The sequence below is a fragment of the Jaculus jaculus genome, chromosome 16 (assembly GCF_020740685.1).
Source record: "Jaculus jaculus isolate mJacJac1 chromosome 16, mJacJac1.mat.Y.cur, whole genome shotgun sequence".
NCBI classification, from domain to species: Eukaryota; Metazoa; Chordata; class Mammalia; order Rodentia; family Dipodidae; genus Jaculus; species Jaculus jaculus.
This window is the reverse complement of record NC_059117.1, coordinates 17,419,582-17,433,441: the sequence shown is the minus strand read 5'-3', so window position 1 is coordinate 17,433,441 and position 13,860 is coordinate 17,419,582. Positions and strand designations below refer to the sequence as shown.

General features: G+C 41.8%; 1 protein-coding gene across 2 annotated transcripts in view; it reads left to right on the top strand.

Moving 5' to 3' along the window:
* Nucleotides 1–13,860, top strand: part of Dnajc2 (DnaJ heat shock protein family (Hsp40) member C2) — a 31,903-nt gene that overhangs the window by 14,097 nt on the left and 3,946 nt on the right. For both annotated transcript variants that reach the window (XM_045135759.1, XM_045135760.1), the window contains exons 5-13: nt 1,607–1,748; nt 3,597–3,677; nt 5,408–5,473; nt 6,983–7,074; nt 7,312–7,433; nt 8,003–8,152; nt 10,551–10,639; nt 10,804–10,873; nt 13,295–13,482. In XM_045135759.1, coding sequence (XP_044991694.1) covers nt 1,607–1,748; nt 3,597–3,677; nt 5,408–5,473; nt 6,983–7,074; nt 7,312–7,433; nt 8,003–8,152; nt 10,551–10,639; nt 10,804–10,873; nt 13,295–13,482 — 1,000 coding nt within the window. The remainder of the gene's footprint in view (nt 1–1,606; nt 1,749–3,596; nt 3,678–5,407; nt 5,474–6,982; nt 7,075–7,311; nt 7,434–8,002; nt 8,153–10,550; nt 10,640–10,803; nt 10,874–13,294; nt 13,483–13,860) is intronic.

Here is a 13,860-nt window from a genome sequence, read left to right as displayed (position 1 = left end):
TAATAGAACGCTTGTCCAGCATGTGAAAAGTTTTGAGTTCCATCCCTAGTACTGCAAAACAAAAAAGTTTTGTTATTTTCTTTTTGGGGTTTTTTTTTGGGGGGGTTGCTCTAGCCTAGACCAACCTGGAATTTACCACGTAGTCTCAGGGTAGCCTCAAACTCACGGCAATCCTCCTACCTCTGCCTCCCGAGTGCTGGAATTAAGTGTGACATTATGCCTGGCAAAAAAAAAATTAAAAGCTGATTATATCATAGTAGATTCCATAGTTATTTATGGCTACTTGCATAGCCATGCCCTCATTAAGCAAATTAATTTAGATAGCTACTACTTCTAAATGTAAATGTGTATGTGTGTGGTGTGCCTGATTGTATGTATTCATGTTTGTTTGTTTGTTTTTTTTTTGTGTGTGTGTGAAGTCCTAAGGTCAAAGTTGAGTGTCTTACTGCATTACCATCCATGTTACTATTTTATTTTGGTTTTATTTTATTTATTTATTTGCAAGCAGAGAGAGAGAGAAGAGAGACAAAGAGAGAATGGGTATGCCAGGGCCTCTAGCCACTGCAAATGAACTCCAGATGCATGTGCCCCTTGTACATCTGGGATACATGGGTCCTGGGGAATCATACCTGGGTCCTTTGGCTTTGCAGGTAAATGCCTTAACCACTAAGCCGTCTCTCCAGGCCCCATGTTACTGTTTTTAGACAGAGTGTCTCACTGAACCCAAAGCTCAGGCTAACCAGCAAGTCCTAAAAAGCTCCTTGTCTCTGCCTCCCAGCCCTGGGATCACATGCATGTGCTACCACAACCAGCGTTTTACCTGTGCACAGGGGAATCTTAACTCATGCCCGCATGCTTGCACAGCAAGCACCTTACCACACCAAGCACTTCTGAATAATTACATAGATGCCCCTTCAGATTGCCTCCTTGGCTCACTCTTACACAGTGCTCAAGAAGCCCAAGAGCCTTCCACTTTTTACAACTTGGGTCCAAATGTAAAATTTTTTAGCTATTTTTCCTCCAGCCATGCTTTCTTGAAACAGTATTTATGCTTTTTGAGGTGGTGGGGGGAGGGTTGTTGTTCTGTCACCCAAGCTGGTGTGGTACTGTATGGTGGAGGCTGGCCCTAAACTGTAAGTCTTCCTGCTAAGCCTCTAATGTGCTAGGACTGCAGATACAAGCCACCACACCCAGCTGAGCAATCATCATTTAAAAGTGCCCAAAGTACTTAAGAATTAAGTAAAGCTATATCAAGTTGTATTTTACTAGTTGAGGCCTAAATTAAATCTTGCCCACCCCAAAACACACAAAAGGTATTAACTATGAAAATTAATAACTTTTAGGAGATATTTTTGTTTCATTTCTCTTCGTGTGTGAGAGAGAGATGTTAGTGATCAAACCCAAAGTACTCTACTGCAGTCAGTATTCGTTTTCTCATAGAAAAGAGTTGATCAAAGGCTGGAGAGATGGCTCAGTGGTTAAAGGCACTTGCTTGCAAAGCCTATGACCCAAATTTGATTTCCCAAGTAAAGCCCATTCTATTTGCTTCTTTCTCTCTGTCTCTCCCCCACATTCATAAAGAAATAAATAAATTATTTTTTCTCAGCCTATGAAATGTTATCTGATCCATTGAAAAGACGAGCATTTAACAGTGTAGATCCTACTTTCGATAACTCCGTTCCTTCTAAAAGTGAAGCAAAGGAAAACTTCTTTGAAGTGTTTTCACCAGTGTTTGAGAGGAATTCCAGGTGAGTTAAAGTACCCTCTTTTTTTTTTTTTTAATTCATTTATTTGGTTTGTTTTTTTCTGTCTGTCTTTTGGTTTGGTTTTGTTTTTCGAGGCAGGGTCTCGTTCTAGCTCAGGCTGACCTGGAATTCACTATGTAGTCTCAGGGTGGCCTCGAACTCATGGCAGTCCTCCTACCTTTGCCTCCAGAACGCTGGGATTAAAGGTGTGCACCACCATGCCCGGCTAAAGTGCTCTCCTTTGGGAGAGAATGCTCTAATGGCTTTTATGTTCCTCCAGGCTTCTACTGTCTTCATTGTTAAGTTTTTTCTATGAAATATTTCTACTGGTTTTCCTTCTTTATAATATTTAGCTCTTCAGGTGAACTTAACTGTTTCTGTTCATTGTTGCCTTTCCCTAACAAAATTCCTTTACAGTTTATAAGCCAAGTTAGGCTACATATCCAGACCCTGTCTCAAAAATAAGGGCTGAAGAGATGGCTTAGTAGTTAAGGCACTTGCCAGCAAAACCAAAGGACCCAGGTTTGATTCCCAAGACCCATTATTTGGTTTGGTTTTTCAAGGTAGGGTCTCACTCTAGCCCTGGCTGACCTGAAATTCCCTAGTCTCAGGGTGGCCTTGAACTCATGGTGATCCTCCTACGTTGCCTCCTGAGTGATAGGATTAAAGGCATGCATCACCATGCCTGCCTGTTTTGTTGTTTTTTTTTTTTTTTGAGGGGGGGGTGACAGTTTGTTTTCTCTGTACATATATTAACATTGAAGTGCATAGGCCTCACCTTCATGTGCTGCCAATCTAGGAAGCAGGACAAGTGATCTTGGGGAAAGAAGCTAAGTGGCATTTTTCTTGGCAGCATGCCTGGCAAGTGCTAGCTACATCATTGTATTTTACAGTACTGGAGATGACCGGGTGGATAAATTGTTTCTTGCCATCTCCCAGCTAGCCGGCCCTTCATACACCATTGCTGAACTTCTGGCTCCAACTTTTAGTCGTAGAGGTTAACAGGTGGGGCAGGGTGTGGAATGTATTAGTAAAAGCTGTTGTTTCTAATGGATAAAGTTGTTGGGTAAGCTCTTGTGCAAAGTTTTGTCTGTTTTGGTTTTTATGAGACAGTGTCTCAAAATGAAGCCCAAGCTGGCCTTCATCTTTTTTTTTTAATATTTTTTTTGTTCATTTTTTATTTATTTATTTGAGAGGGACAGACACAGAGAGAAAGACAGAGGGAGAGGGAGAGAATGGGCGCGCCAGGGCTTCCAGCCCCTGCAAACGAACTCCAGATGCGTGCGCCCCCTTGTGCATCTGGCTAAACGTGGGATCTGGGGAACCAAGCCTTGAACCGGGGTCCTTAGGCTTCACAGGCAAGCACTTAACCGCTAAGCCATCTCTCCAGCCCTTGGCCTTCATCTTTTGCTAATACTTTTTAAAAAAATATTTTTTTAAATATATTTGACAGAGAGAGAATGGGCACACCAGGGCCTCTAGCCATTGCAAACGAACTCCAGACGCATGCGCCCCCTTGTGCATCTGGCTCACGTAGGTCCTGGGTAACTGAACCTGGGTCCTTTGGCTTTGCAGGCAAATACCTTAACCACTGAGCCATCCATCCGGCCCTGTATCCCATCTTCTTTCCAACCGGTCTCTCTTCTAATTTGATGTCTTCCTTTCCCACCCCCCTCCCCCCACTGTACAAGTGTAGTCTAGGTCAATGTTATTTTTTTTTAAAGTAGTTGTATTGAGGACTTACGCCTATTATTAGTTTAATACCAGAAGGGAAAGGGGAGCTTACAGGTGTGTGCTATCATTCATGGTATGTAAAAATTTTTGAGTCAGATTTATCTTTTAATATTTCAGGTGGTCAAATAAAAAAAATGTTCCTAAACTTGGTGATATGAATTCATCATTTGAAGATGTAGATGCATTTTATTCTTTTTGGTAAGTGAATACACTACCATGATGCTGTCCCATTTCTAGGGCCAATATAATGTATATATCTTCTGATACTTGGCTTTTATGTGTTTTTTTTTTTTTTCAGTTTGCTTTCTGTTAATGGATTCTAGGTATCAAGTACTCTCTAGCATTAAAATATGAAAATTAGGGTTGAATGAAAAATACACATATTCATCAGGCTGTCTTAAAAGTAACTGAGTTCTTGAGGAAGCAGGACTTTTTCTCTCTAACGCACTAAGTGTCAATAAACATAGTTACCTCAGTGTATATGTACTATGTTTTTTTCATTAAAAGTCAAATGCAGGGCTGGAGAGGTGGCTTAGCACTTAAGGCACTTGCTTGCATAGCCTAAGGACCTGTGTTCAATCTTCCTGATCCCACATAAGCCAGACGTACAAGGTGGCAAAATTGTGCAAGGTCACACATGTGCACAACATGGCGCACGTGTCTGGAGTTCTGTTTCAGTGGATGGAAACCCAGGTGTGCTGATTCATATTCTCCCGCTCTCTCTCGTTCTATCATAAAAATAAATAAGCTGGGTGTGGTGGCACACACCTTTAATCCCAGCACTCAGGAAGCAGAGGTAGGAGGATCACCATGAGTTTGAGGCCACCCTGAGACTACATTGTGAATTCCAGGTCAGCCTGAGCTAAAGACCCTATCATGAAAAACCAAAAAAGAAAAACAAATAAATAAAAAGTGAAATACAGAAGATCACTGCAGGAGAAAAGAGATAAGATTTAGTTCTAGTACTTGGCATAGCTTTTACATTCAGAGGACAAATGAAAAATAAAATGATTACTAAAGTCGTCTTAAGACTTAATAGTGAATGTGAAGACAAGGGAAACTTCGACAAATTCTTGGCCAGACAGAAGCCTGAGAAAGAAGAGATGTATCAAGGAGCTGTGAATTTTTTGTTTGTTTGTTTGTTTTTGTTTTTTGTTTTATGAGGTAGGTTCTGTTCTAGCCCGGGCTGAATTAGAATTCACTCTGTAGTCTCAGAGTGGCCTAGAACTCACAGCGATTCTCCTACCTCTGCCTCCCCCAGTGCTGGGATTAAAGACGTACACTATTATGCCTGGCTCGGAGCTGTGAGTTTTATTTATTTATTTATGAGAGGGGGAGAGGGGATGGGTGTACGAGGGCCTCCACTATTGCAAATGAACTCCAGAAGGATTGCCACAGTGGGCACTGGTTGAACTGAACCCAGGCTGCCAGGATTTGCATGCAAACGCCTTTAACTGCTGAGCCGTCTCCCCAGTCTGGAAGCTATGACATAGTTGTGATGAGAGTATTTTTCATTCATACCAAAGGCAGTGTCATTTTATTTGTTTATTTGAGAGCGAGGAAACGGGTGCACCAGGGCCTTCAGCTGCTGCAAAGGAACTCTACACGCATGTGCCACTCTGTGCATATGGCCTGTGTAGGTCCTAGGGAATCAAACCTGGGTCCTTTGGCCTCACAAGCAAACACCTTAACCACTAGGCCATCTCTCTAGCCCCATGCAGTGTCATTTTTAAAAAGCACGTAACAGGAGTTTCGGCATAGTGTTGGTTTAGTACCAGAAAGGGGAGGGAGATGCATTGAAACAAACTTTTATTTGCCATTACTTAAAAAAAAAAGAAACAAAAAACAATTTTATATACTTAATGTAACTATCTATAAAAGGGTTCTTGTTTGCAATTGTGTCTTGATTTCACTTCTATCTGTATTAGGTATAATTTTGATTCCTGGAGAGAATTTTCGTATTTAGATGAAGAAGAAAAAGAAAAGGCAGAATGGTATGTATGTAAATCATTAATAAAGGAACATATTTATTGTTTTTTTGATGTTTTTGTTATGAAAATATATGCCAATTTTCTTTTTTTGTTAGAACAACTCAGCAAAATAAAATTCCAGTTTATTGTTGGACATTGTAAACAGCAACTTCATAGACAAAAAAGGAAAAAAAGAAACCTTTTATCTTTGGCCTTTTTAACCATCTCATACAAACCAGCTACTTATAGTACAGCTAGATACATAACAAAAAAAGTTACTGGAATGCTCGGAATAAGATTGTTTTGTTTTTGTTTTTGTTTTTGTTTTTTCTCCTTTGAGATTATAGTGAACATGGTCACACCACAAGTAAAGTCAAAAGCAGGACAGAGAATGCTCTGAAGGCTGGTCTGGTCATCCGTTATCATTAAAAATGGCTGACCCCTAACAATATGTACAAAAATATAAAATGTAAATAAAAAATACAAACAAATTTTCCCTTTAAAGTACTTTTAAGAAAAAAAGCAAGGCCTCGGAAGTTTTGGTTTTCTCCTCCCCTGTTGCAAATTCTCATTGTGGTTTTGGAGGGGTGGTGAAGAGCATGTGTCACCTGCGGGTGGCGCTGCCCGTGGTTGGCGGGCGGGCTGCTTCTCTACTCAAAGGTGACCACATTTAGGTTCTGAGACGGGAAGTGGAGGGTGAATAGGTCACGGTGTATGCCAACTTTTTTATGTGTGATGCTAAGACTGAGCCAGGGCTTCATGCATGCTATGCAAATACTGTCACTGTGACACTCCTCCCCCCCCCACACACCAACCTTTAGAAAAAGACAGAGAATGGGCACACCAGGGCCTCCTGCCGCTATAAACAAACTCCAGATGCATGCACTACTCTATCTCGAGCTGTATGTGAATACTGGAGACTCATACCCAGACCATCAGGCTTTGCAAGCAAGTACCTTTAACTGCTGAGCCATCTCTCCAGTCCTAGAATTATTATTATTATTATTATTATTATTGTTATTGTTATTGTTATTATGGTTTTTGGAGGTAGGGTCTCACAGTAGCCCAGGCTGACCTGGAATTCACTGTGTAGTCTCATTGTGGCCTCAAACTCAGGGCAGTCCTCCTACTTCTGCCTCCCAAGTGCTGGGATTAAAGGCATGTGCCACCACTTCTGGCTTATAACCACTTTTTTAAAAAACTTTTTAATTTTTTTATTATTTATTTATTTGAGAGAGAGATAGAGAATGAATGGGCATGCCAGGGCCTCCAACCACTGCAAACAAACTCCAGATGCTTGCGCCCCCTTGTTCATCTGGCTAACATGGGTCCTGGGGAGTCAAACTGAGGTCCTTTGGCTTTGCAGGCAAACACATTAACCACCCCTTGAGCCCTAAAATCACTTTTTAATGATAACGTGACATAGCATTTTAATCTTCTAAAATATTTTCATATGAATTTATAAAATAATGTCTTCTCATAGTCAGTGGTAAGCATCAGTCTGATTCCAATATTTTATTCTGTGCCTTACAGCCGTGATGAGAGGAGATGGATTGAAAAGCAGAACAGAGCAACAAGAGCACAGAGAAAAAAAGAAGAAATGAACAGAATAAGAACATTAGTTGGTAAGTATAATTTTTTGTTTGTTTTTAAAGTTCTTTAGCCAGTTGTGGTGGTACACGCCTTTAATCCCAGCACTTGGGAGGCTGAGGTAGGATCGCTGTGAGTTCGAAGCCAGCCTGAGACTACATAGTGAATCCTGGGTCAGCCTGGGCTAGAGTGAAACGTTACCTCAAAGCAACAACAAAAAGAAAAGTTCTATAAGTGTTAGGAATTTTAAAGATTAACTTATTTTTTGGTAGACAATGCTTATAGCTGTGACCCAAGAATAAAAAAATTTAAGGAAGAAGAAAAAGCCAAGAAAGAAGCAGAAAAGAAAGCAAAAGCAGAAGCAAAACGGAAGGAGCAGGAAGCTAAAGAAAAGGTAAGATAGGCTTAATGACTTCAAGGGTCTGTAATCTTTACACCTGTTAGTTTGCTTTTAAAAATAATCTGAAGGTGGGTGTGGTGGCACATGTCTTTAGTCCCAGCACTCAGGGGGCAAAGGGCAAAGGTAGAATCCACAAGAGTTTGAGGCCACTCTGAGACTGCATAGTGAATTCCAGGTCAGCCTGGGCTAGAGTGAGACCCTACCTTGAAAACAAAAAAAAGGAAGAATCTGGAAGGAGATAGAGATAATTGGACACTGCTGTGCATGACTTTGATTTTTTTTTTTTTTTTTGAGATAAGATCTCACTTTGTTGCCCAGGCTGGCCTCAAACACACAGCAGTTTTCCTGCCTCGGTCTTCCAAGTGCTGAGATTATAGGCATGAGCCCTCACAGCCAGCTGGTGTGTGAATCTTTAAAATTAGTTAGGAGCCAGTCATGGTGGCACATGCCTTTAATCCCAGCACTAGGGAGGCTGAGTTAATCTACTAAAAGTGAAGTTCTAATGACTGTAGAGCATTTAGAAGTTGTAATTAATAAGATGATTTTGCTCATGATTTTTGAAGCAAAGACAAGCTGAATTAGAAGCTGCTCGGTTGGCTAAAGAGAAAGAAGAAGAAGAAGTTAGACAGCAAGCATTATTGGCAAAGAAAGAAAAAGATATCCAGAAAAAAGCCATTAAGAAGGAAAGACAAAAACTTCGAAATGCATGCAAGGTATGTCATACTATTCACACAAAAATACTAGGCTAGGTAAACTTTAAGAGGACTTCCTGCCCAAATGTAAGGGCCTGAAGGGACCTGAGACCCCTTGGCTTCAGTTCCCCCAGAACACAGATAGGCAGGCGGGCGGGCGGGCAGGGCCACACATATCTGTAAGATATCAGAGAATCACTGCACCTCACAAAAATGGCAAGCTCCAAAATTAGTGAAGAGACTCCATTCCAAGGAAACGAGTGGATGAGCAGTGGAGGGGGCTATCCTCGGGCCTGCATATGTACATATGGGGTAACGCATCTATACTCTCATGCATACACCGCACACATCCACATACCTACTATACACATACGTGCATAAAAAGTCCTCTTATATTATGCACATGTCATAAGCATACACATTTTATCTTCCAGTGTAAATTTGAGGTTTTTATTTGGTCGTATTGGTTTCGGTTTTTGGAAGGCAGGGTTTCATGTAGCCTACCCTTTGAGCATGCTGTGTTCTAAGGGTGACTTTGAACTCCTGATCCTCTTGCCTCTACCTCCCAAGTGCTGAGGTTATAAGTATATGCATCATACATGTCATAAATTTGTTTTTAATTTTTTTTTTAATTTCATGTGTGTAAATTTCAGTATCCAACCCTGATAGTTTTTTGTTCGTTTTGTTTTAACCATGCCAGGGAGCTGGAGAGATGGTTTTGCAGTTAAAGGCACTTGCCTGGCAAAACCTACTCTCTGAGGCTCAATTCCCCAGCCATCCATGTAAAGCCAGATGGGCATTTGTTTGCAATGGCAAGAGACCCTTGGTGCATCCATGTGTGTACACACACACACACACACACACACACACATATACACATACAAGTAAATAAAACTTTAAAAATATATATGTAGTCTTAGGCTGGAGAGATGGCTTAGCAGTTAAAGGCACTTGCTTACAAAGTCTGATGTCTTGGGTTCAATTCCCCAGTACCCACATAAAGCCAGGTGCACAAAGTGGCACCTGTGTCTGGAGTTGGCTTGCAGTGGCAGGAGGTCCTGGCACACCTATAACTTATTCTTGCTCTCTGGCTGCCTCTTTCTCTTCTCTGTCTCAAATTGTATACACACACATATATAAACATGTATTTTTTCTCATGCCATTACCAAACCAAAAAGTGTTTTAATATTCTGATGCCTAGTCAATGTTCAAATCTCAAAAGTATCATTTTTAATTAAATAAATTAGGGTCCAAATAAGGTCAATACAAAAATACAAAGCCTTCAGTTATTTCTCCATATTAGGTCTTTTTGATTTAAGACAGGGTCTCAACATAGCTTAAGCTGACCTTGAACTTGCCACGTAGCTGTGGGCCATTAGGGAAGCACAACATTGGTTCCTCGCTTTATTTTATTTTTATTTGACAGAGAAAGAGGGGGAGAGAGAGGGCGAGGGAGAGAATGGGCGTGCCAGTCTCCAGCCACTGCAAACGTGCTCCAGAGGTGTGCACCCCCTTATATATCTGACTAACGTGGGTCCTGGGGAATCAAACCGGGGTCCTTCAGCTTTGCAGGCAAATGCCTTAACTGCTAAGCCATCCCTCCAGCCCTGGCTCCTCACTTTTCTTACCTATAATGTGCCAGAAGTTGACATATGATCCTCAGTTGTTTTTGGTTACTTAGAATACCAGAATGAGACCAATTAGGAGTCCTTTGCCACAAACCAGATTAGGAAGTATTGTTATCCTAAGACAGAGGTGGTGGGAATAGAAAATAATAGATGAAATGAAGATATTTAGGAAATAGAATGAGCCTCTACCTCTTGGTCCAGATCTTGTGTTGGAAGTAATAGAGGAAAAGTGAGGTTTACATATGCCTTGGTTTCTTGTATGGATTACTGCATGAATGACTTACTGAAGGAGAAGACAGAAAAGAAGGAAGAGGAGACTGAGGGAAAGTGATGGGTCCGGGTTAGGGCAGAATGAGCTTGTAGGTGTCCTCTGGCTGTGTAAGTGTAGAGTTTGAGAGCAGGATTTGTAGGCTGTCATGCACATCTTGATGGCACTAGAAATCATGGAAGTAGATGGCCTTTCCCTGGGAAAGTATAGATGGAGTGGGTAGAGGATGGGCCCTAGCAAACACCAGCACTTAAGGGGCTGTTAGAAGAGAGAAGCTTGCAAAGTGACAGGAGGAGGAAAACTAGTACTTCTGTAAGCTTTGGGGAGTGTCAGCAGTAAAAGCAGCATTGAGACTGTAGAGGGAACCATATCCCATGGGTTAGGCGAGCAAAAAGTGAGGACATTGTGGACATTCACATCTGAAGCCTCTGGGGAAGCTCATGCTTTGTTGATGTCTTAAAGTATGTGGATGTGTTTTTGAGTGTTGATAGACACAAGATGGAAGTGCTTGTGTTTCTTCTAGATGTGGAATCACTTTTCAGACACTGAGGCAGAACGAGTTAAGATGATGGAAGAAGTGGAAAAACTTTGTGATCGGCTTGATCTAACAAGGTATGCTTGGGAACTGCTACTGACGTCCTTGGTGTCTGGTAAAGTTTCTTGCTTCCCTCACCCCAAGCCCTTGAGGTGCTTAGCAGTGGGGCCCAAGGCTTTGTAAATGCTGTCAAGAGCTATGCCATAGAGCTATGTCCCCAGTCCTCATCCCTTGTCCTTAGTTTACAGAGCTTGAATGAAGTGCTCACGTCATCTACAAAAGAAGGAGGAAAGACTGCTCTGGAAAAGCAGGTACTAGAAAAGTATTCTCCTGCTTTTATTTGCCATCCAGTCCCTATATCTTCGCCTTATACATAGTCATAAAAGACAAAAGATCTGATTTTTCTGTATCTCAAATATGTTTTATTTATATTAAATTTATTATGTATTTTTAATACTGTATTTATGTGAGAGAGAAAAAGGCAGAGAGAATGAACATGCCAGGGCCCCAGCCACTGCAAGCTCAAGACGCATGTGCCACCTTATATATCTGGCTTTACACGGGTACTGGGGAATCAAACCTGGGTCCTTTGGCTTTGCCAGCAAACATCTTACCCACAAAGCCATCTCTCCAGCCCTAATACCTGTTTTTTAACCATGTATAGTGTTTGATTTTCTGGTATCTAGCACATTAGTTATGATTTAAAAAAAATATTTGACAGAGAAAATGGGCACACCAGGGCCTCTAGCCATTGCAGACAAACTTCAGATGCATGCACCATCTTGTGCATCTGGATTACTTATGTGGGTACTGAGGAACCAAACCTGGGTCCTTAAGCTTTGCAGGTGCAGGCAAGCACCTTAACCACTAAGCCATCTCTCCAGCCTCTGATCTTATTTACTTATTTATTTGTTTGAGAGAGAGAAAATTAGCACACCAGGGCCTCCAGCCACTGCAAACAAACTCCAGACGCATGCACCACCTTGTGCATCCAGCTTACATGGGTCCTGTGGCTTTGCAGGCAAATACCTTAACCACTAAGCCATTTCTCCAGCCCTCCATTTTTATTTTTGTTTTTTTTTTGTTTTTTTAATCATTGTAAGTAAGCAGATGTTCTGATTACTTGCTATTTTCATAGGCTAACATTTGTAACCAAAAGAAGTATATTTATTCTTTCTATACCTTTTATTTTGTAAATGAGGAAGTAGGTAGGCCCATAAACTGAAGTCAACAAGAAACAAATATTAATAGTATGTATGTACATACACAGTCCTATGTGGGTGGGGGTGAGGGTGTTTTCCTGCCAGGTGTTTTCGATAAATGCCTAATGCTATTTTCCTAATGCTATTGTTGCCTCAAAGGAATTCATTGAAGTTATGCAGAAAAGGAAGACCAAAAGATGGAGGGCCCATCTAAATACAGCTAGATAGGAAGGACCACATCAACATCTGAGGAGTCAAGGAAGGCTAAGTAAAAGGTCTGAACTAGTCTTGGTAGGGCATCGTTAAAATGAAAGTTGAGGGCTGGAGAGATGGCTTAGCAATTAAGGCGATTTCCTGCGAAGCCCAAGGACCCAGGTTTGACTCTCCAGTTCCCACATAAGTGAGACTCAAATACACAAGGTCGCACATGCGCACTGGGTGGCACATGCATCTGGAGTTTAGTTGTAGAGGCCAGAGGCCCTGGTGCACCAATTCTCTTACTCTTGCATAAAATTGAAATGAAAGTTTAGAAATGGTTGAGCTAGTAGGAGTAGGAAGTTACAGAGAAAAAGGAGGATTGGGAAATTAAGTTGGCTACAAAGAACAGAGCCAAATCAGGGCTCTGCAGATAGACAGCCCTGTTAGTAAAGTGCTTGCCACGTAAGCATTAGGACCTGAGTTCAGACCCCAATTCTCACATAAAATAAGTCAGGTATGGTGTAATCGTGGCACTGATGAGGTCGAGATTGTGTTTATCCTTGGGGTTTGCTGGCCAGCCAGGCAGACTAGTCTACTTGGGGAGCTACAGGCCAATGAGACCCTTCACAGAAAAGGTAATTAGGGGCTGGTGAGATCTTCACCTGAAGATCTTTTGGTTAGAACATTCATGATTATATGGTGGTCAGGACGCTTCAGCTAAATATAAAGTAGTTAATCTTACTGTAAGAATCTGGACTAAGAAGCTAGAACTTGAAGGGATTAAAGAGGAACAAGTCTTAGAGGTTTCTTTGCGTATTTGAAGGCAGACGAGAAGGAACCGTGTAAAGGGTAGAATTTCTGAGGGAATGGAGAGATGGCTTGCCAGTTAAGATGCTTGCCTGTGAAGCCTAAGGACCCAGGCTCAATTCCCCAGTATTTACATAAGCCAGATGCACAAGGTGGCACATGCATCTGGAGTTAGTTTGCAGTGGCTGGAGTCCCTGACATGTCAATTCTCTATCTGCCTCTTTCCCTCCTTTTCTCTCTGAAAGACAGATTGATTTGAAGTCATTTTGTGTGTGCACTACCGAGAATTTCTCCAGCTAGTGTCCAGGGGCAGGTCAGGCTGTGGGTGGCTCCTGATTCCTGACTTAGGCGGCCAGGAAGCCAGAGTGAGGAAAGGCAGATGAAAAGCTGATGGCAGGTACCGGGTTCATCTTTGGGACAGTATAGGGTTCTGAGTGAGGATGATGAGAAGACCACAAAGCCCCAGCCAGAAAGGGAGTGTAGGGAGCAGGATGCTGTAATTCTGACTTGCCTCTATTTGTGTAGATAGAAGAAATAAATGAGCAAATTAGGAAAGAGAAGGAAGAGGAAGCAGAGGCTCGAATGCGACAAGCATCTAAGAATGCAGAGAAGTCAACTGGTGGGAGTGGGAGTGGCAGTAAAACTTGGTCAGAAGATGATCTGCAGTTATTAATTAAAGCTGTGAATCTCTTCCCTGCTGGAACGAACTCAAGGTACTGGTTTTCATGAGTTTTCAACATGGGCTTGACATAAAATACAGGGCCATGGTTGTGACAGAACTTGCAGTAGAGAGGCCCGGCCATAGCAAAACCGTGAGAAGCAAGGCACATTCTGAACTTGCTTGACTACCCATTCTGCCACCTGCTATGCATGCACACAGCAAGATGCCCCATCAGCTTCTCAGGGAATGAAGATTATGAGACCTAAGCCTTAACAGTTAAATTGGCTTAGTGCCTCACAGCTTGTTAAGAAGGGGCCCAGCTTTGTTTTGTGTCTGGTAGTTTCCCTCTTGCAATCTCATTTATTTCTTGCATCCCACCTTCAAACTAGAGATAAATTCAAAAGTTAGGTTTCAAACTCAAGAGATTCAG